The following is a 23,716-nucleotide window of genomic DNA, read 5'->3' as shown; positions in this document are numbered from 1 at the left end:
AACAACAAATATGATAAACAACAACAAACGACAACCTCTTAATTACAGGCTCTTGACCTGGGACAGGCATATACTGAATGTGACGGAGTAACACTAGTTTGAGTAACATTAGGTTACTATATAGTATGCATTATATTGCAACACTGAAGATAATATAGAATTAAACTGTCAATTGTTCTTGAACAATTGAGAGGTCTTTCCTTTTTTAATGTAAAATACATGTTCCAACAGACGTAGAATGTATTGAAAAGGTCAAGGTCAACCTTAAAAAGCTCGAAAACACACTAAAAATCCTTTCAATACGGTTAAAAACACTAAATTCGCTATTTGGGACATGACCTTGACCTTTGACCTTTTGACCTTTGTCAAGGTCATTGGTCCCCAATGCCATTACTGAAGACCCCAAGGGTCTAGGACCTTTGGTTATATAGTAAAAGCTGATTTTGTCTTTTCAAAAATCTAAAACAGGGGTTATGCCCCTTATAGAAAGGTCAAATCTCTTTGGTCAAAATGTAACAAAGTTGCGCCATTATGACCCAAACATTTTCCACCATTTAAAACTTCTGTAAGTATAATGGTTTCTGAGATTATCCCATAACAAGGTGTAAGGTCAAAGGTCAAGGTCAACATACACATTTGACCTTGAGGTATTTTTCAAAGTCACATGAATTGATGATGTATGGTGAAGATCCTAGGTGTCTACGACTTACGGTTTCTGAGTTTTGGTGGTCAACCGACACGGGTTAATTTTCATAGGGGCATAACCCTACCAATGAGTCGTTGAATCCTTTCGATCCAAATGTAACGAAGAACCAGGGTCTGGTCCTGAACAAATTTCACCCTTCGCTTTTTTTCTACCTCTTACGGTTACGGTGTTTGAACGATAACAAGGTTTTTTGGTTTCGGAGGAATTACTCCGAACCGACAAAATATTTCGACTCACAGGGTGAGTTCCGGATAGGTATTCATGACACCGATACAAAGTGTGAACATGAAAGCGACACGTCTTACGGTTAACGCGGATAAATTTGTCAAAGTTTGGCGGAAGAATAATAATAATAATTAAACTGTCAATTGTTCTTGAACAATTGAGAGGTCTTTCCTTTTGTAATGTAAAATACATGTTCAAATAGACGTAGAATGTATTAAAAAGCTTTAAAACACACTGAAAAACCTTTAAATAAGGTTAAAAACACCAAAATTCGCTATATGGGACATGACCTTGACCTTTGACCTTTTGACCTTTGTCAAGGTCATTAGTCCCCAATGTCATTGCCGAAGACCCCATGGGTCTAGGACCTTTGGTTATATAGTAAAAGATGATTTTGTCTTTCCAGAAACCTAAAACAGGTGTTATGCCCCTTAAAAAAAGGTCAAATCTCTTCGGTCAAAATATAACAAAGTTGCGCCGTAATGACCCAAACATTTTCCACTATTTAAAACTTCTGTAAGTATAATGGTTTTTGAGTTGTTCTGATAACAAGGTGTTAGGTCAAAGGTCAAGGTCAACATACACATTTGACCTTGAGGTATTTTTGAAAGTCTCATGAATTGTTGATGAATGGTGAAGATCCTAGGTCTCTACGATTTACGGTTTCTGAGTTTTGGTGGTCCACCGACACCGGTTAATTTTCATAGGGGCATAACCCTACCAATGAGTCGTTGAATCTTTTCGAATCAAATGTAACGAAGAACCGGGGTCTGGTCCTGAACAAATTTCACCCTTCGTTTTCTTTCTATCTATTACGGTTACGGTGTTGGAACGATAACAAGGTTTTTTGGTTTCGGAGGGATTACTCCGAACCGACAAAATATTTCGACTAACAGGGTGAGTTCCGGATAGGTATTCATGACACCGATACAAAGTGAGAACATGAAAGCGACACGTCTTACGGTTTAGGCTGCTAACTTCGTCAAAGTTTGGCGGAAAAAGAATAATAATAATTAAACTGTCAATTGTTCTTGAACAATTGAGAGGTCTTTCCTTTTGTAAGGTAAAATACATGTTCCAATAGATGTAGAATGAATTAAAAAGGTCAAGGTCAACCGGAAAAAGCTTTAAAACACACTATAAATCCATTATATGAGGTTAAAAACACTAAATTTGCTATTTGGGACATGACCTTGACCTTTGACCTTTTGACCTTTGTCAAGGTCATCAGTCCCCAATGTCATTGCCGAAGACCCCATGGGTCTAGGACCTTTGGTTATATAGTAAAAGCTGATTTTGTTTTTCCAGAAACCTAAAACAGGGGTTATGCCCCTTAAAAAAAGGTCAAATCTCTTCGGTCAAAATGTAACAAAGTTGCGCCGTAATGACCCAAACATTTTCCACTATTTAAAACTTCTGTAAGTATAATAGTTTCTGAGATTATTCCATAACAAGGTGATAGGTCAAAGGTCAAGGTCAACATACAAATTTGACCTTGAGGTATTTTTCAACAATACATCAATTGATGATCAATGGTGAAGATCCTAGGTGTCTACGACTTACAGTTTCTGAGTTTTGGTGGTCAACCGACACCGGTAAATTTTCATAGGGGCATAACCCTACCAATGAGTCGTTGAATCTTTTCGATCCCAATGTAACGAAGAACCGGGGTCTGGTCCTGAACAAATTTCACCCTTTGTTTTTTTTCTACCTATTACGGTTACGGTGTTGGAACGATAACAAGGTTTTTGGGTTTCGGAGGGATAACTCCGAACCGACAAAATATTTCGACTCACAGGGTGAGTTCCAGATAGGTATTCATGACACCGATACAAAGTGTCAACATGAAAGCGACACGTCTTACGGTTAACGCGGCTAAATTTGTCAAAGTTTGGCGGAAAAAGAATAATAATAATAATAATAATAATAAACAGAAGAAATACAGTAAGGTCTTTCCCTTTTGTAAAAGGAAAGACCTTAATTAAAATGTCAATTGTTCTTGAACAATTGAGAGGTCTTTCCTTTTGTAATGTAAAATACATGTTCCAATAGACGTAGAATGTATTGAAAAGCTTTAAAACACACTGAATATCTTTTAAATAAGGTAAAAAAAAACATAATTTGCTATATGGGACATGACCTTGACCTTTGACCTTTTGACCTTTGTCAAGGTCATTAGTCCCCAATGTCATTGCTGAAGACCCCATGGGTCTAGGACCTTTGGTTATACAGTAAAAGCTGATTTTGCCTTTTCAGAAATCTAAAACAAGGGTTATGCCCCTTATAGAAAGGTCAAATCTCTTCGGTCAAATGTCAAAAAGTTGCGCCTCATCCACCTCAACGCGTTTTTCACTATTTACTATTTCTGTAAGTACAATCGTTTTTGAGATATCGACTTAAAAGTTTTAAGGTCAAAGGTCAAGGTCAACCTTAAACAGCTTTAAAACACACTGAAAATCTTTAAAACACATTGAAAATCCCTTAAATAAGGTTAAAATCACTAAATTCGCTATCTGGTACATGACCTTGACCTTTGACCTTTTGACCTTTGTCAAGGTCATTGGTCCCCAATGTCATTGCTGAAGACCCCATGGGTCTAGGACCTTTGGTTATATAGTAAATGCTGATTTTGTCTTTTCAGAAACCTAAAACAGGGGTTATGCCCCTTACAAAAAGGTCAAATCTCTTCGGTCAAAATGTAACAAAGTTGCCCCGTAATGACCCAAACATTTTCCACTATTTAAAACTTCTGTAAGTATAATGGTTTCTGAGTTGTTCTGATAACAAGGTGTTAGGTCAAAGGTCAAGGTCAACATACACATTTGACCTTGAGGTATTTTTCAAAGTCACATGAATTGATGATGAATGGTGAAGATCCTAGGTCTCTACGACTTACGGTTTTTGAGTTTTGGTTGTCCACCGACACCGGTTAATTTTCATAGGGGCATAACCCTACCAATGAGTCGTTGAATCTTTTCGATCCAAATGTAACGAAGAACCGGGGTCTGGTCCTGAACAAATTTCACCCTTCGTTTATTTTCTACCTATTACGGTTACGGTGTTGGAACGATAACAAGGTTTTTTGGTTTCGGAGGAATTACTCCGAACCGACAAAATATTTCGACTAACAGGGTGAGTTCTAGATAGGTATATATGACACCGATACAAAGTGTGAACATGAAAGCGACACGTCTTACGGTTAAGGCTGCTAACTTCGTCAAAGTTTGGCGGAAAAAGAATAATAATAAACAGAAGAAATACAGTAAGGTCTTTCCCTTTTGTAAAAGGAAAGACCTTAATAAACAGAAGAAATACAGTAAGGTCTTTCCTTATAGAAAAAGGAAAGACCTTAATAATAAACAGAAGAAATACAGTAAGGTCTTTCCTTATAGAAAAAGGAAAGACCTTAATTATGTTGATGCCATATGAAAAAATCACGATGCATTCTAATAAAAATGGATTTTCTTCTTTTTTATAAAACAATATGTGTGTAAAATATATTGCAAAAGATTACTATTTGGTACCGGTTTTTTTTCTCAAATGCAACATAAAAAAGTGATGGATACCTTAAGTTCTTGAGCTTTCATATTAATAACCAACTATACGTAGCGCAGACTCAGAGATATACTAGTACATAATAATGGATATTACAATATACACGTGTACCTCCCACGTAAATCCACATGTATTTTAACCTAATATTTGCAAACGCATTGCTGATTTTATTGTATTAGAAATTGTAATAAAACAAAAGACAAAAGAACTTTTATTCTTATTCGGATGCATAAAAAAAAGAATAAATATGCTGCAACTAGTTGTGTTTATTTCCTAAATATAGTAACACAGCTATATTTTGTGCAATGTCAATTTCATCATGGAACACTTTCTCCACAATCAGGGGTTCATTAAGGGATGGAAATAAGCTTGATATTTATGTTACGATTTTATGTTACAATATTTGCATTTTAACTGATTTCAGCGAGTCAACATGGCAACTCCTTCGTTACGAAATGTCAATTTTGGATTTAACAGTAGCTTACGAGAAAACATGTAAATCCGAAATCGCAAATATTGGGTTTGAGAATTAAACATATTTTTTCAAGTGGTTATTAACGAACAAATTTTATTTAAAACAATGCAAGCTAAAGATTTATAAGAATATTTGAGCTTTATCTAACAAGGAGTAAAAAAGAACAGCTACACACACGGCATACCCACCATCGCTTCAGTATTTGAATGAACTTATTTGTCCTATTAGAATCGAAATAATTCATGAAGAACAGTTCGAAATGATCTGATCCAAATTTCCTTAAAAACTGTACTGTAAGGTCAGATCAAATCATGATAAAAACCGACACCAATGCGTCTAGCATATGTTCTGCACTTTCAATGGTACGGTTCAAATTCAATTTCCACATAATATAAACCTTATTTAGAAGATCAATGATAGACACTTATAATAGTGAACGTGTTGGTTTGTCTTATTTGTTAATTAAGTTGGAATAATGCTGTAACAATCACTTAACAATATGAGAAACTTGTTAAAAAGAATTTAGTAATTTCGTTTAATTCTAGCTATCTAACTCCATCGAAAAATAGTTTCAACAATAATTGTGCACTTTTATGTTGTTATAGTAGTAAGTATTGAGTATATTGTGGGTATACATGTACTAGTATATTGTGTTGACGACGGCAGTTTTCCGACAATTACTAAACACCCATATACTACCAAACTCTATTGTGTCACGATGGCTTGACGGAATATTTTTAAAATACTCAGTCTCGCCCAGTCAGTGTGAGAGTGTTAGAAGAGACACCCAATGTAAGGACAGCGCCACACTTTCTGCTCTAAAAATCCTTGCAATGGATGTTTATGTGATTTTACTTTTCACTATAAACAAGTAATTTGTCTATATTGTTATTTGATTTAGTAGTTTCGCAGACAAATGATCACCTAAAGTACAAATAACCGATGCAGTTCACCATTAATTTCGTTAACCTTCACCGATCTTATGTTGTAACGTATTTACCGTTTCGTTACTTTCTCATTTTCATACATTAACCTTTTCAAGACATCAGTTCGTAATCCAATAGTTTTACAAATACTGCATGGTAAAAGTCATCTTCTGCACTTTAAATATTTTCTATAACATGAACATATGAAAGTATTGAAGCATAAATTCATTAGAATTTTATAATTCCTCCTCAAAAATGTTATAATAATACCATGAGGTCAAATCATAAGACTGTTATGAATCATGCTATGCAGAAACAAAACTGATTACAAATTCACTTTTGACATTTTGTAGTTAGGTCAAATTTGATATCTTTTTGTAAAATATCAAGAGGCGAAATATATTAAAAGGACATATATGATGTTCAGAAATACACATATTCCCTATGATATGATCTTTCTAATTGTAATGGCAAATTAGTGTAATTTTGACTCCAAATTTTACATGCTACTGAACATAGAAAATTATAGTGCGATTGGGACAACCGTGTACTATGGACGCATTCTTGTATTTTTTTATACATTAGACCGTTGGCTTTTCCCGTTTGAATGCTTTTACATTAGTCATTTTGGGGCCCTTTATAGCTTAATGTTCGATGTGTGCCAACACTTCGTGTTGAAGACCGTACTGTGACCAAAAAAGCTTTTACTTGTTCAAAGTGTGACTTGGATAGAGAGTTGTCTCATTGGCACTCAACACATCTTCTTATATATCTATATACAATCTTTAAAACTGAAGACAAACTGACTGATAATAAAACGGGGGTGATCGTAAATTTTATGACACCTAATTTTCCAGAACGGTCAGTAAACTCGTAAAAGCATTAGTCATTTTTTAGAAGTGATGACTTCAACTTCTCCAATTTGAATCGTTGGTATAAAAGCTTCCTCATAACTTAACACTTTAATGACAATAAAAAAAAAACAGAATTTATTCTGAAAGCACTATGAAACTGTTTTTTAGTTTTCAAACTAATTAACGTCATCTATATGCGGGAACCTCATGTTATGAATAGACGTTTACTGTAAAATTGACCTTGTGGAATAATAACTGGTATTTACAGAAACTTAAAATCTGCCTATGTTAGGAGCAAGGGTTTCCAACGATAACAATGAGCGTTCAACATTTTTTGAATATTCTTAAACTCTCCCCAAGTTAGGAATAGGGTTTGTTTCCGTTATCAGTTAGCGCAGGAATAACAACGAGTCTTTCAATAATCTAAATCTCTTTTCAAATGTAGAGTAAATGTTTTGTCGTAAAAGTGAACTTGCGGTTTAATAACAGGACCGTCTACTTTAATTGGCCTTTTCTTAATATTAACATTTTTCATAATTTATTCGAGCGTCACTGATGGGTTGTTTGTAGACGAAACGCGCGTCTGGCGCAAATATAAAAATTCAATCCTGATATCTATGATGAGTTTATATAGAAACTTAAACTCTTCGTAAGTCATGAGTAGTGTTTTAACCGTTGACATAAAAAATGCGGAATAGTTAGAGATCTTGTGAGAAACTTTCAATATCAAAGGGATTTACCGATAACAAGCATTCTAAACTCAAGCACATTTTTGTTGGTCGTGTCCGAAGTCAGAAGCCTATAGTTTGCCGGATGTTGATGGTTGCACTATGAAATACTATTAAATTTTTCGTTCAATGTTTTCAGCTACTTTTCCTTTTGATTTTTTTATGTGATCCCGGTGACTTTTTTTTAAATCTGTCATAATTGATCCACTTCCCTTTTCAACATTTGTGTGACCTACCAAATCATACTATTTACCGGATTTGTAATAACATGAGCGATACGACGGGTGCCAGATGTAGAGCAGGATCTACTTATACCCTTCCAGAGCATCAAAGATCACTGCCAGTTTCTGGTAGGGTTCATGTTGCTTCTATGTTGTGTGTTTTGTACTATTATTTGTATGTTTGTCTTTTATTTTTAAGCCATGGCGTTGTCAGTTTATTTTCCATTTATGAGTTTGACTGTCCCTCCGATATCTTTGCCCCCTTTTAAAAAAAAAACCTTGGTGTCTTACAAGGAACGTACGTAATAACTGTCTTTGATAATCCTACTCGTCTGTCCCCATACAAAGTGTTTTAATACTGATACAAGTCTTTTTTAAATACTAATTTGACAATAGAATGACATATTTAAAAGCGTAAATAGTGTGTCAGTTAACTACAATAATGAGAATAAGATGTGGTATGATTACCAATAAGACAACTTTCCACCAGAGACCAAATGACACAGAAATAAATAACTTTAGATCACTGTACAGCCATTAACGATAAGTCTAACCCATACCGCAAAGTCAAGAAAACTAATGACCAGATTTATGTACAAAATAATGAACATAAAACAAATATGATATACAGCAACAAACGACAACCAGTGAATTACAGGCTCAAGCCATGGGACAGCCACAAGCAGATAGTGAGGGGGTTTAACTTGATTGAAGGTGCACAAACCTTCCCCATAATATGCGACAGTGGTGTAACAGTACAACATAAGAACAGACTTTAAAAATCAACTTGAAAAGGGTTTAACACATCAGATAGAGTGGACATACATGTAGCAGGGTACTTTTACATCCTCCAATAACAAGTCATAAAGTACAAATATGAGACTACTGACAACTAGTTCAAAGCCAATAACAGCTACAAATGTAATAAAAAATCATGTGAATATGTTTATACATGTAAGAATAATATTTTGTTCGAATCTGATTTCCTGGCCTTGCGGTCATGAAACTTTCGAGTCAGTTTTTTGTACTCGTACTCGAAAATCAACCAATCAAACTGTTGGATTTCATGTTTCGAGCATGATTTTTGTGCTCCAAGCACTGAGCACAGTTTTATGGCTTCAACCCCTGAGATCATAAGCAATAATAAACAATACATAATATATTGAAATATTTAAAGTTTCGATTTAGTTACCTTTCAGAATAAGTTTATTTGAAGGATCGATAAGTTTACCCGGATCGCATATAAACTAGGTAGTGATTAATTTTCTGTTACTGAAAAAACAAGGTACACGGGTACAATCAAACTTCATGACCAAATACTTATATACATGGAAGAATTTAGCAGAGGTTTTTTAAAAGCAGTTTGTGGTAGCTCAATCACTGACTTGACACTTTTTTCAGTAATGCATAGATTATGTTCACTGAAATAAAAAACGTCACAACAGACACGGGCCTTTAGAATGTGCCAAAGGAACTGCACCGTCCAAAAAATAACAATAGGGAACGAATAGGGAACGAAAAATCGTTAGCTTGTGGTAAACTTTGTGTAGAGTTTCCCGTGTAAAACTGAAAACGGTATTATGTTTATATTTTTTAGGGGGATACTCAAATACATGTACATAAAAATGTACATAACGTAGGAAAATAATAACAATGAAAGAAAATGCAGTGACTGTTACAAAGCACATAGATACGATTTTTTCTGAACATAATAATCCAGATTGAGGGATACTCAAGAAAGGGGATGGGGATTGATTTTTTGGGAATCGATTTCATAAATAATAATAGACGTGCTTCCCTCGTTAATAATCATAAGCTCATTTGTTTGTTTGTTGTATGAAAGACCCGTTGGTTGAAAAATACCGTCTTTTCCACTCAATATAATGCTGCTTGAAAAACCAGAGTTAGATATCTTGTGAATGTTATGCGACATTTTTCCCGCCACGTATACATCGTAATTGTTATCAACTGTAATACCTGCTGCATTTTTCAGCTCATGGTGTTCATAAAATAATGATACATCTCCTTGCGATGTTATTCGATATATGTTGTGACCGAGGCATTCCGATATGTAAATTTCTCCGCTGGGTGACAAACACATGTCTTCTATACTAAATTCTAGAGGTATTTCCTTTATAGTTTTTCCGTTGGCTATGTCTATCTTACTTATTCCAAAATTTTGATCGATCCATACATCTTCATTCGAGCTTGTTATTGCTTTACCAACACCCGCAAACTTTACTCGCGTAGACAATAATAGAGTCGAAATATCTATGATTTGTATACCTTCGTAGCCTAGCATCACTAGTGCAGAGTGTTCATTCAAAACAGTAACACCAGTTGGCTTAAACTCCAGCCGTATCAAATCGAGAAGAAAACCGTCTCTTTTGCATATGTATAAACATTTATCAATGTAGCATGACAAAAGAAGACATGCTTGTTTTCTAGGTAATGCGTGTTTTCTATGTAATTTTCTAGGTAAGTTTATGAAACAGCAGTTTTGTACTTCGGTCTGATCCACTATATGTGTTGTTTTGAAAGAACACATGTATGTACAAATAACATTTGCCAAAAATTCCGTATTTTCTTTCTTAACCTCGTGATTTCTTTGTGTCCCGTGATTTTGTTTTCTGGATCTTTTAGATACACGACTAGAACGAATGGCTATTTGACTTTGTGAAAACTTTTCGAGCTGGACAATGTTTTTTCTTTTCTTTTCATTGTAAATTATTTTTCCAAATGATTCTAATATTGTTTTGCCGTCGTAAATGACTTCTGCCTTTTCGAATGTTAGATTGATGTCCGACGAATTTTCATATAAATCTTTGACTCTAGACTCTTGTTCATTTGTAAAGCAATCAAAACCTTTTACAGCTTGAAATAGTTCGGAGTTTGTGGAATTCTGCTCCACAGTTAACAACTCATTTTTCAATACGTTCATTGAATTACTGATTTCTGTAATTTTAACCTCTTTTTGCTCTAACAAATTCCTTCCTTTTTCATATTTTTTATTAAGCTCATTTTTGACATTTTTCTCTAAATGATCAAGAAGATCAGTGAAAGATTGTTTTATTTTTTCTATTTCTTTATCTATTAGTTCTTTTTGTTCCTTTATTGATTTTTCAGTATTTATGCAATATTCCTTTATTTTAAAAGTAACGCTTAAAACATTATCTATTCTTCTCACCAGGTCTTCGCAGGCAGTACTTTGTTTTACATCCTCTGACGCTTCGTGAATGGGCATGATGGCTTCACACTTCCTATGAGACACTTGTATGCAGGTTTCACACAAAACTTGATCATGATTGCGGCAAAACGTAACAATCTCTTCTGTTGGATGAATATCACAATACCCTAGCACATGAAACAGTGGTGTACATGTACTTCGAACTCGTTCATATGATTCTTCATTTGTAACTAGAGTATGAATAGGGAAGTATCGTTTGTGGTATTTTGCGCAAGATTCACACATCCATTCGGAACATTTTGAACACCACGTTTCTGCCTTAGTTTCCTCATCGAATGTTATGCAGCTGGCACACAATTTGAAGTCTGCCATTTTAATATCTGTTCCTCTGGTATCTTTCGTCCCTCTTTTTTAATGAATATGGTGAATAGAAATGACAACGCAGCACTTGAAAATAAAATACATGCATCATTGAGTATATATATGTAGGACTCTGAGGTGCGATGGAGACGCTGAAGTGCGATGGTCACGCTGAAGTGCGATGGTCCACGCTGAAGTAGTACGATGGTCCACTCGCTGAAATGCGATGGATTGGCATGACGTTTCACTATTGTGACGTTTTTATATACAACATGTACAACGTTACATCAAATCCAACAAGTTTCATGCGAACAAAAGAAAGGAAAAGAGAGTAACGAACGATTCAAATCTCGAACTTTTGAGCAGTTCAAGTTGATATTATAAAAATGTCTCTGTGAGGCGACAAACCATGGGGAACAAAGCGACAAAAGATGAACTTAGTTTGCAGATGAGCTAAACGTGTTCGGAAGTATGCTGCGAATCTTTCATTCCGCTATCGACAAATAATATGTCTTGATCTAAATGTTAATTTTGACTTCTCTTCAAGTATGCGTCACACGATTTTATGTGGACAATTTGATAATAAAATTACTTACTAGTATTAGCAAAGCCAATGATTTTGTTATATCAAGTTGATATAATGTTGTTTTAGTCCCGGGATAAATTCTGATTAATTGTTATTGTTTTTCCAATATTTAGTTTTCTACAATATGTTAGGCCGAAAACTTCCCAATTTATTTCATTCTTCTTAGCGGCGAATCATCTAATTTCAAAGGTTTTTTTTTGATAGAAAACGTGACAACTACTTTTACATAGACCTACAATTTGAATATTTTTCTTCTCCAACGGTTACCTTCTTCACCACATTTTCTGACTCCATACTATTGCGTACTAAACAGAGAATTGGCAAATTCAAAATAAGTTAACCAAATTAAGATTTTTAAGTCATTGGTGGAAACTTAACAGAAATTAAGAGATATTTGATCATCTTTTGAATGCCTTTTGAATGCGAGGATAGAAAGCTACTTTTGTCAATTCTTAATGATGTTATTTCATTTAAGGGCATACGATACAGTTTTGATCCCGTATTTACAGTTTGATAAACATTTCCATGTAGACTATTTTTTGCCTGATTAAATCAAATATGTAATAAAAAAATATACCTTCATGTGCTACTTTTTTTTAGATAAATGAGGTCGAAATTTTGTATATTTGCTCAAAATTCGGATTTGTGGCCGTATTTTTTTTTTCAAAAGAAAGACATAACGTTTTTGTTTTAAAAGATAAACACAAATTGTCTTTTGTTAAATAATTTGTAATTTCTGTATTTTATAATTATCCTAAAAATTTATGCACTTTTTATTCAGAAATAACTCATATTTATCAAATGGTTACGCTGAAGTTCGATGGTATCGTAACCACTATCGCACTTAAGCGTAACCATCATCGCACTTCAGCGTAGCCATCAACAAGTTAGCGTCACAATGTCATCATCGCACTTCAGCGTGTTAAGGTCAAGTAACAGTAAATGAACGCCGTCTAGCGGATTCCGCGAAATATTGCGACGTTTTGTACGAATTACGTCCCTTTGACCAGATTTTGCAATGTTAAAATTGCACCCGGCGACTTTTCGATGAGACAACGTCAACGGTAAATTTGACGGAAAGTATGTTACTTCTAGGAGAATGAACTTGTTTTTCTAAAATTAAAAATTGAAAATGAATATGAAAACAGTCACGAAGACGATCTTCAAAATGAAAATCAGGTGATTGAATGGCATCAGGGACGTAGGGTGGTAGAGTTTGTATATCTGCCGACCAGTGTGAAAACTGTTGCTCACTACTATTTCTACATAATTGGGATGAGAAAAAACAGTGTGGTCTCGGAAGTATTCTATATGTAGTATGTCAAAACTGTCCTTACAAAAACCCTATATTCACTGGGAAAATTAAGACTAAGACATCGTCTAGCTGAAAATAAGCAGAAGGGGGTGCAAGTTTGGGACATTAATACTAAAGTTAAAACTTAGTATTGTACGGTAAGACTATATATCCCATATTTTGAAAATTATCACTGACACCAGTCGGAACAACAGTTTAATATTCATACACAGTTTTTAGACTATAACAAATTAAAAATAAACACAAATGATGTTTTACGATCATTAATCCATCGCTACATTTTGTATTCTAATGTTGTTGTTTTTTTGTAATGGTGTTTTCTTTCACGTCCGCAATTTCGATGTTAAAAATAGAGCACATATCTTTAAATAGATACATGTATAAATAGTATATGGTTGGAAGATTTATACATGGCTTAGTATCCTAACAGTATTGATTCGTATGGTTGTCTCCTCAAAGGAAATTGTTATATATAAAAATTAACCGAATAAAAAAAATGTACCCTAGCTGAAAGTAGCATATCTCAAATATAAAATAGAACTGTTCTCAATTCTATTTCACTCATAGAACTTGAAGGTTGAGAACGAGATTATATCGATCATCTCTATATCATACTACTACTATATACCTACTGTACTGAAAAATATGCACAGTGTCACAGACTTTCAGTACCTAAAGTAAAATGTAAATCCCGTAAGTAGTCAGTACTTCAATAAGACAGCAACCAGACAACAACACAAGGCCAAAAGAAAATTAAAAAGGAAAAGACATCTTGTGATATGCATTTGTAAGGGGGAAGGTGGCAGGAGTCCTGGTCCCGAAATCCCGGACTTTAAAACATGAAATCCCGAGGTCCCGAATTTATAGAAATTTAAATCCCGCCATCCCGAAATTCGAAAAAAGAATAGTCAGATCCAGAAAGGATCAATCCCGAAATCCCGTGCTTAAAAACACCCTATCCCGGAGTCCCGTTAAAGGTCCCCCTTATTTGTGTAGATGGACTAAATAACAAAACACAATATTTCCAGTCTTGTCTCAGCCTGTGTGCGATTGTTTTTTTCTTGTTTTTTTTTGTCATATCTCAACCCCCGTATGTTTGGTTTCCTTGGAAATGTTTTTACACGATGTATTTTCTGGTAAATACACTGTACTACAAAGACCGTGCAATGTCTTGAGAGAACGCAATTTAGAGAGAGAAGCACATTAATTTATTGTCACATATAATTAGATCTCAAAGGGAGTTGCAGAATAACGGATACTGGCGAATGTCAAAATTGAACATAAAAGTTTGCAAAATTATAAAGAATAACAACGGAAAATAAAATAATTATTTAATACAATAGTGTAGACCATGTACAGAATTAAGAAAAATTTTACAAAATCGTTAATTGAAAATTTTACAGAATGAGCGTTATATTTAAAGATAAAGAACATTTAGGTCCACACTTAATATGGACTCTTAAAAAATCGTTGGATTATCTCGGTGTTGCTGGTCAGTAATGAATAAAAAATCACTGGTCAATTTAAAGGTTGTTGTAAGTGATGCAATATATTCTTATTTTCCTGTTCCCCTTATGTAACTTCCAGTATTATTGAAGTTTACATCCATCAAAGCCTTAGTTTAATTTAGTTTCCTGTTATTACTACCCCCCCCTTATTTGTAGCATGTTGTGTATCATGTACTGATTCTATATATACTTCGATCATACATATGTACACTTATGGAACAATAACCATTTAGTAAACTTTTTAAAACGTGTTTGTAGACTTGTATACAATAAATTTTATACAGAACAAAAAAGATATTAACAAAGATGTCAGTTTGTCTGCGTGTTTTACTTGTTAACTTGCAGATGTATAAATAACCACACGACACTCTTTCAAGAATTTGTAGAATCATTGATATAATGTTTGTTTATATATGCAATGTTAAGCAGCAGTATATGGACAGTTCTGTCGTGATATAGTACCAAAACACAAGCTATTACATGTTCCGCTGCTAAAGAAACTGTTTTTTTTCTTCAAAAGTGGCCAAATCATATATCGGAACGGAGAAAAAGTGTAAACAGATGACTTACAAGATAGTCTAAGAGATTTATGAATTGGTTACCCAAAAATGACAAAGTTCAACTATCTCTCATTAGAGCAAATATTAATAAAGATCAAAACCCTGACCACATGCAAACAGACAGCAAAGTGAAAACGTTCTAGGATTCAAACTGTAGATGTTTTGCGGAATAACTATTAAGGGGGACGGACGGACGGAAGGACGGGCGGCCAGACGGAATGACGGGCGGACAGACGTACAAGGGTAGTTGAGGGGGGCATAAAAAAATATAGCTTCAATTACATCTTTTATTGCGTCAACTTGTAGACAGTAACCCTGATGATTTCTATTTTTAAGTTTTTACCATTTTTGCGTTCATGTACTTACAATGTATTTTTGTCTGAATTAGTAATTGTTTTAGATATGAATATTGATAATGAATATACATGTGTCATATTTTTTACAACGTATAATTTCTTTTTAAAATGTTCCATAAAAGAGGGTCTGATTGGGGTTTACGGAATGCAGAATAATGGGCAAAAATTGCAGAATAAAATGCAAAAAAGAAAAAAAGGAAAAGAGTATAATGGGGTGCTAAAATATAAAGAATAAAGAATATTGGTAATACTAAATAAAAATTAATGATAATTATCAGACTCTTATGATAAAAAGAATCTAGCAATACGAAACACATAATCATGGTGCATAATCAACACGAAGAACGTTGGAAATTATTAGCATGATAACTTGACGTTATGTAATAAAAATTACGACGTCACGAATTTTGATGGGATTTTTTGCCAAAATGTTAAGTTTGCTTCGCTTCTACAGGGAAAACGAAGTCGGTGACCATATTTTTTTTAAATATCATCTAATTCGTAAGACAAAGAGGAAAAAAAATTTAGTTTTAAAAAAAATTCTATGGAGCGGTTCACGTGATTTATACCAGAAACCGAAAATTGTAGAAGAAAAATATAGATTTCCCCTATATATTCAATGTAATTTAGTACCCTCTCAGACCATTTTAAAAATGGATTTTTCTTGAAAACGAAGTCGGTGACATATACTTTTTTTTACATTTTCTGATGTATATTTTCAATATCTAATTGAGTTCTAAATTTAAAAAAAATCTATGGACTAGTTCATTTACTGATCCTTGACCTTAACCAACGCACTTCAGCGTGACCATCGCGGTTCGGAGTACCATCGCGGTTCTGAGTTCTATATATATATATACATACATTGTATCTATAGTTATTGTTAGAATTAGAAATGAGGGTGCTATTCTGCAGTACTTACTATATCTACTTTTCTTTATGTAAAATCTATAACTTAATATTACAAAAACGTACAGAAGCACGCCTCCGGGTTCAGGATTTTCTCGCTGCATTGAAAACCAATTGTTGGCCTTCGGCTGTTATCTGCTCGTTAGTCGGTTTGTTGTATATTTGACACATTCCCCATTTCCATTCTCAATTTTAGAATAAGTAAGACTTAATATGGTAACTAATTTTCAACGGTTCAATTTTCTTAGCGTATTACCTACTTTAGAATTGCTTGCAGTAAAATCTAAGATGAAGCCATAGTAAAACACGTTTTCTCCTTCCGTGAAAGATAATATTAGCCACCCCTTTCTGTATGTTACGTATGCATTTGTTTTATTCGAACTGAAACTTTATATCTTTAAGTAGATATAATATCATCGTTCAAACAATCTAATAACCTAATAAAACTGCACTTGTATATAATTATAAATAATGTTGAACCTGATTGATGTGAAATTCTTTAGTTTTCTGTGTAGTGTGTTTTACGTTTTGAATTTATGTTTATTTTTTAGCCATTTTTCTCTCCTTTTCAATTATGATTAGGACTACTCCTTTGATTTATTCTTATGGAACACACATATAATCTTTATAAGAACACAAAAATAGGATCAAATAAAAATCAAATAAAAATCAAAAACCTACATGTTACCGCACTAGCTTAGCAGAGAAATTTGTTAATTTCTTTGGTTATATAAATCACAAAAAGCCAGACAATTTCACTGTTAAATGCATATGCCTACTTGATTTAAAATCTAACATACTCTGGTTTAGGTGTCGTCCAAATATTTACAATTCACATGAAAAATACCAGTTTTTTTTAACAATATTTATTTGAACAAAAAATTATATGGTTTCCAATGAGACAACTCTTTACAAGGTACATGTACCAAATGACACACAATTTTACAGCTATAGGTCACTATACGGCCTTCAACAATAAATAAATTTCATACCAAACAGTCAGTTGTAAAATTACCCGGATGACAAATGACAAGCAATTCAAATGAGAAAACTAGTGACCTGATTTAACGTCCTATATCTACTTTATTATGCGTCTTATATTATCATTTGATCACGAGCAATATCACTAGATTAAAGTATTTGAATCAGTATTTGAACTTTGTTGTCTTTAGTGTCAAATTGTATAACATTATGAGATTTTCAGAAAATCTATTTAAGTTGGTTTTCGTAAAATGTACATTTTCACAGATGATATCGGATATGTTCCTTTTGTCGTAGCTACAATCCTCTTCCATTTGCACCAAAAATGTGTCCTACAGAATAAGACTATTAACCGGGTTTGTAAAAACATGAGCAACATGACGGGTGCCACATGTGGCGCAGGGTCTGCTTATCCTTCTGGAGCATCTGAGATCACCCCCAATTTTTGATTGAGTTTGTGTTACTTAGTCTTTATGGTACAAACAAATGTATCTATAATCTATAAAGCTATTCATGAATTAATACCGATATTTATTATGGTTTGTCCTACATAGTAGTTCGATCTTGTTATCTTCTGTCCAAACATTTCATTCTCCATTATGACTACAGATACAACAAAACTTAAGGTTGCACTTTGTAAATACAGCTGTTGCTCACGCCTCTTTTGGGTAGATACATATAATATTCATAGATATGTTCATTTGTTAACGTACTTGTTTCGAGACATGCTTTCTGTGTTTCATCTCATAGAGACATCAATTGGGAATGTAACCAGTATAGGAAAAACATGGTTGCGCCTAAACTTTAATTCTTAGGAGGTACAAAAGTGGAGTTAAGGGTAGTATAGAATTGTAGTATAACTTAAAACTCTTAAAATTTCAGAGCATATACATGTTGAAAATATGCCGCACAGCCCTATACTTAGACCTTTGAATAAAATAGTAGTTCATATCAACTTTCCGTTCTTGGATATAATTTTTCACGAAACTTCATAGTAAAAGTGTTACAGTTTTAGCCGCAAATGAAGTTCCTATGGGATATTGCGTGGTCTATAGTTACATAATTGCAACCTTAATCAAGATTCCCAAATACATATTTCTTTGTCGTATATTCTAAAACTATCGTTTTGTTTACTTATTCGACTCTTTCCTGTCATTCTCTCTTCAATTATTTCTGTGCAATTTAGGAATAATCCTAACATACATGTAGCTTCCTGTCTTTATTATTTATTTATTTATTTGCATAACATGATAATAATCACAGCTGTAGGTCAAACGTGACTTAAGGTGGTACCCAACACTTTCACTAAAATTAATTTGGCTCGTTTAATTTTTATAAAATTTTGTCAAAGTACTTACTTTGACCCTTTAACAAAAATATAAAAATTTAAAATTTTTTGAACCAACCGTTTTGCCAGAAAAATTACGCTGGTTATATAGCAGTTTTTCAAACACTTATTTTGATCATTGGGAAGCTTAATATTCCCATATGAACACAACGTCATTAAAACGTTCTGCTGATTTTACAGAGTTATCTCCCTGTAGTGTTAGGTACCACCTTAATTGCAATATCTTTACGTTGCATTCTGTCTACGCACTATCTTCCGAATATATAAAATGATTGATTTCAACGGAAAACCAAAAATACAATTGCTATGTCCTTCAAATTCTGTTACTTGAATAGTTTTGTAATTGATAGTGAGTCATATGACCGTAAGAGTGTAAAGCATTCCCTTAACTATCTGTTCTGTTTGGTAATACAATTCCAATCATTTACTTCTCAGGTTTGAAGTCACTGTAATTGTGTTTTGAAGACGAAACTGCGATGACGGACAAACCAGAGCTATTGGTTGCATCAACGTTGTTATTAACTTCGAGACTTGTCTGTCCTTAGGGATCATATAATGAAAGTAACCGAACAATATTTTCCAATCCGACACCTTCACTTTGATGCTATACAAAAGTGATATTATTGGATTAAAGTACAAATAAACATGGCAATCATATGAGTTCATCAATGGTGTCTGTTAGGGAGCTACCATTTGATTTTTATGGGGGGGGGGGCTAGGATGAAATTTGAAAAAAAAAGACAGGACAGGATTTTGAGTAAAAAAAAATAGGCAGGATGAGTAACTTGGCAAAAAAAAAAGGCAGGATGACAATTGTTGTAAAAAAGTCAGGATAAGCTAAGAAAAAAAAGGCAGGACCGAATAGACTGAAAAATAAAAAGGCAGGACAGAGATTACAAATAAAAAAAAGGCAGGACACAATTTTTCATCCTAGCCCCCCCCCCCCCCCCCCTAAAAATCAAATGGTAGCTCCCTTATTTACAAATGAATATATTCATGTCAATTTTCAATAAGAGTTTCACCGATATTTTGTATTTCATATTGTTGTTTTGCTTGCTTATTATTAAAATGTTTTGAGGTTAGTACACCAAACAAAATCGTCTAATTGCTAGATTTGTCACCGCTACAACTTTGAATTTACCCTTACATTGCAGACACATACTTTGCAAAATTAGAATTATCTAGAGAGAAATTGAGATCCACACACTACTTCAAGTAAAGGTGTAATGCCACCGTGTTGCTCCCTATTAGTCTTTATAAATTTCTCACTTTTAAAAAAATCTAGTAGAAGTTATTTCTCTTTCAAATAGAGAAATTGCATGTAATTGCATACACAGTACGATAATAATCATCACTGAAAGTTTACCAATCTAATTTCCACCCTTTCTTTCTTGTTACAAGCTTTAGTAACCATGTTACCTAAAATTTCGAAAATATTTTATAGAAACACTTTAACATGCCGTCTGCATCTTATGGAAACAATGACCACCATACTTTTAATAAGTATATTGCATGCTGGTTATGTGTACTTCCTGTCAGTGTATATGGTTAATATATGTGAAAATATGTGGTATAAGTGTCAATGACACAAATACCATCCAAGTCAGAATTTGTAAAAGGAAACAATCTTAGGTCAAAGAACGGTCTTCAACACGGAGCCTTGGCCCACACCGAACAGCAGCTATAAAGGGCCAAAAAAATGACTTAGTCCACTATTCAAACAGAAAAACCAACAGTTTGATTTGTATAATTTTATATAAAAACACCAAAAAACACTTCTGAACCACATCAACAAACGACATCAACTGAACATCAGGTTCCTGACTAAGAACAGGTGCTAACAAATACAGCAGGTTACAACGTCTTTTAATAGGTATCCATCTTCACTCTTGACTGAAAAAAAGGTGAAAAATCACAACATAGAAAAATATTAATTGAAATGGCTTAGTTACTTTTTTCTTATTTCTGTTTACGATATTCTATATTAGCGTCTTCTTTTTTTAAAACAAATTCTTTAATTATGAGCAAGCTAAGACAACCAAAACGATACAAACAAGTTAAACGTGTGCGAATTTTAAACAATAGACAACACTCTATACTTTTTGGACCTTTTGTATTATAGCTCTTCATCTTTTATATAAGCTTTCAAATTGGATTTCAAATATTTTGGCCACGAGCATCACTGAAGAGACATGTATTGTCGAAATGCGCATCTGGTGCAAGGAAATTGGTACCGTTAATTTTATTATAACAAATTCTAAATCCTATATCACCCAAATTCGTACAATACACGGACAAGTTAATCATTTAACTACTGCTAAAGCTTCTGTAAATGATAAAATTTAATATGAAAACGTATCATGCAGTAACGCATGCTAACACATTGCAAGGTGCTCTGATAAGTATTGCGTGATGCACACATCAGGCAGTACATCAAGCTAACATGCAGCCTGATTCTAAATATCATGAAAAGCCCTAGGTTGAAGTTATTATGAAATTACGATGTAAAAGTTCACGGGACGTACTGACATGCAGGGGTAAGTCAGTATATATCTCCTTCGGGAAAAGGGATCATAGAATTAAGCTATCACAGCTCTGCCGTCAAAACAAATTGATTTCTAAAAAAACTGACTTCAAATTGTATTACAGAACATCCGTAGACTGGGATTTTCACGATGGGGAAAATGCCTTGACTTTTGGTAGGACGAACTAGTTAACAATTATATAAAGCGAAATAACACAAAATACTTTAAAATCGATAAAGTTTACCAAAACATGCAAAATAACACGAGGAAAACACTTTATGTTACCAAAATTACAGAATTCTCAGAGTTCCTAAAATCAACCAAACATATCTAAACTACTGATTTTAAAATCTACTTGATGCTATCTCACGAACAAAATGAATAAACAATTAAAAACCAATTGTTCTCTGAAGGTCTATCCACCAGTAAATATCTATTTTGATATTAAAATATTAAAAATCAGTCTAAAATGTCAATTCCTATGGCTTTATGATGTATAGATATGAATTTTAAGCAAAGGTCATAATCTAGAACGTCAAATTTACCTATGACCTTGACCTCAATTTCAAGTTCACAAACTGAGGATCTGAAATCAAAAGACCCTAGGTCTATTATATGTATGGTAAATAAGTTATATCACTTTACGCATAATTTTAGATATGATAGGGGCTAAAACTCCCGTTTATTGACTACGCACCCTTTCAACCAAAATTATTAAGTTACGACATGTCGCAACTAACAATTTAGTAAAAATAATTTGTCGATATCTTATAAGGTTAATGAAAATGAGTGAAAATAAGCCAAAACCAAAAATTTAGAATATGACCTTGACCTTTGACCTTGACCTCAATATCAAGGTCACAAACTGAGGATCTCAAATCAAAAGACCCTAGGTCTCTAATTTGTATGGTAAATAAGTTATATCACTTTACGCGTAATTTTAGATATGATAGGGGCTAAAACTCCCATTTATTGTCTACGCACCCTTTCAACTAAAATTATTATGTTACGACATGTCGCAACTAACAATTTAGTAAAAATAATTTGTCGATATCTTATAAGGTTAATGAAAATGAGTGAAAATAAGACAAATTCAAAAATTAAAATATGACCTTGACCTTTGACTTTGACCTAATTTTCATTTTTTTGGACCAAGGACCTCAAATCAAAAGATCCTAGGTCTCTATCACTTATGGTGTTCCAGTTTAAAATACATTTCACAATTTCAAATACAAAAAGGGAAATAACTCTCATATGGAGCGTTCATATTGCTTCGGTCGAAATTGGACAAATCATGCGAAAGATATAACGAGCAATTTTATAACATAAATTTGTCGTAATCTTTTACGGTTGCGAAAGAGTTGTGATCACAAGGAAAACAGTGTTTGGGGAGATAACTCCTACAAAGAAAAGTATTCGGTTACGCAGGGTAAATTTCAAAAGCGCATAAACTGTTCGATATCATATACCAAATATCTAAGCGACATATTGCGAAACAAATGTTTATCGCAAGAACAAAATTTGGATGAAGAAAAAAAAAATAATCAGAAGAAAAACAATAGGTCTTTCCACAGAAAAGTGGAAAGACCTAATTATGTTCTAGTTTAAAACTAATAATTAGCGAAGTTATAAGAAGACAAATGTAGAATAACACATGCATCAACCAAATGAGAATCTTTAATAAGTCCAAGAAACATGTGCATTGTATTAATTGGTAATAGCAGATAGCTTGGCACTCATTACATCAATCATCGGATGAAAAAGTTCCAATGTATGACTGGATATGACTGAGAATGAATACATCGCACACAACCGAAACGACGCTCTTTTATTGTCTATAATGATGGTCAAGAAATGACCGATTTTCTACTCACCAGTAAAACCGTGTGTGGAACTATCATAAAGACCTAGTAAACATGCACGATGAACACAGAACTGTATTTATTAGTATAAATAAAGTTAAGAAAAACACTATTGTTATGCACATATACATATGATCCCTCCGTGCGTTTTAGTTGTCTGTTGCAATGACGTTTAATATGAAGGGGTTATATGTACTAACTTCTTCTGTTTAACCATCATTTATCAAATCTGAACTTCAACGGATTCGACATCTCTGTAAATGAATCTTAATTCAAAACATATTCTAAAAACGTATATTGTAATGCTACAGTAATAGTTTTAAAATTCTAAAGTAATTCTAGATCACATATGATGAAGAGATTACTAGCCTACGTCTTCATATAAAGCTTAAATTCTGTGGAATATCTGTTACCAATAAAAAAAAACCATACAACTGATGACATTAAATTTCCCCTTCGATATTTATAACTTAATCTTATAAAGCCTTCGACTCATTTACTTTCACATTAATTTCCGTTTCGTTATTTT

General features: G+C 33.5%; 1 protein-coding gene across 1 annotated transcript in view; it reads right to left on the bottom strand.

Annotated features, from left to right (window-relative positions):
* The window catches only part of LOC139500055 (uncharacterized), a gene marked incomplete in the record, with an annotated part of 23,866 nt that extends 7,021 nt beyond the window's left edge, over positions 1-16,845 (bottom strand). The window contains 2 exon segments of the mRNA XM_071288766.1: positions 7,993-11,324; positions 16,732-16,845. Of these exon segments, the coding sequence (XP_071144867.1) occupies positions 9,423-11,249 (1,827 nt within the window).
* Between the last annotated feature and the right edge of the window lie 6,871 nt (positions 16,846-23,716).

Source organism: Mytilus edulis, chromosome 13 (genome assembly GCF_963676685.1).
Source record: "Mytilus edulis chromosome 13, xbMytEdul2.2, whole genome shotgun sequence".
NCBI classification, from domain to species: domain Eukaryota; kingdom Metazoa; phylum Mollusca; class Bivalvia; order Mytilida; family Mytilidae; genus Mytilus; species Mytilus edulis.
The sequence above is the reverse complement of the archived record's forward strand: the minus strand, read 5'-3'. Positions and strand labels throughout refer to the sequence as shown.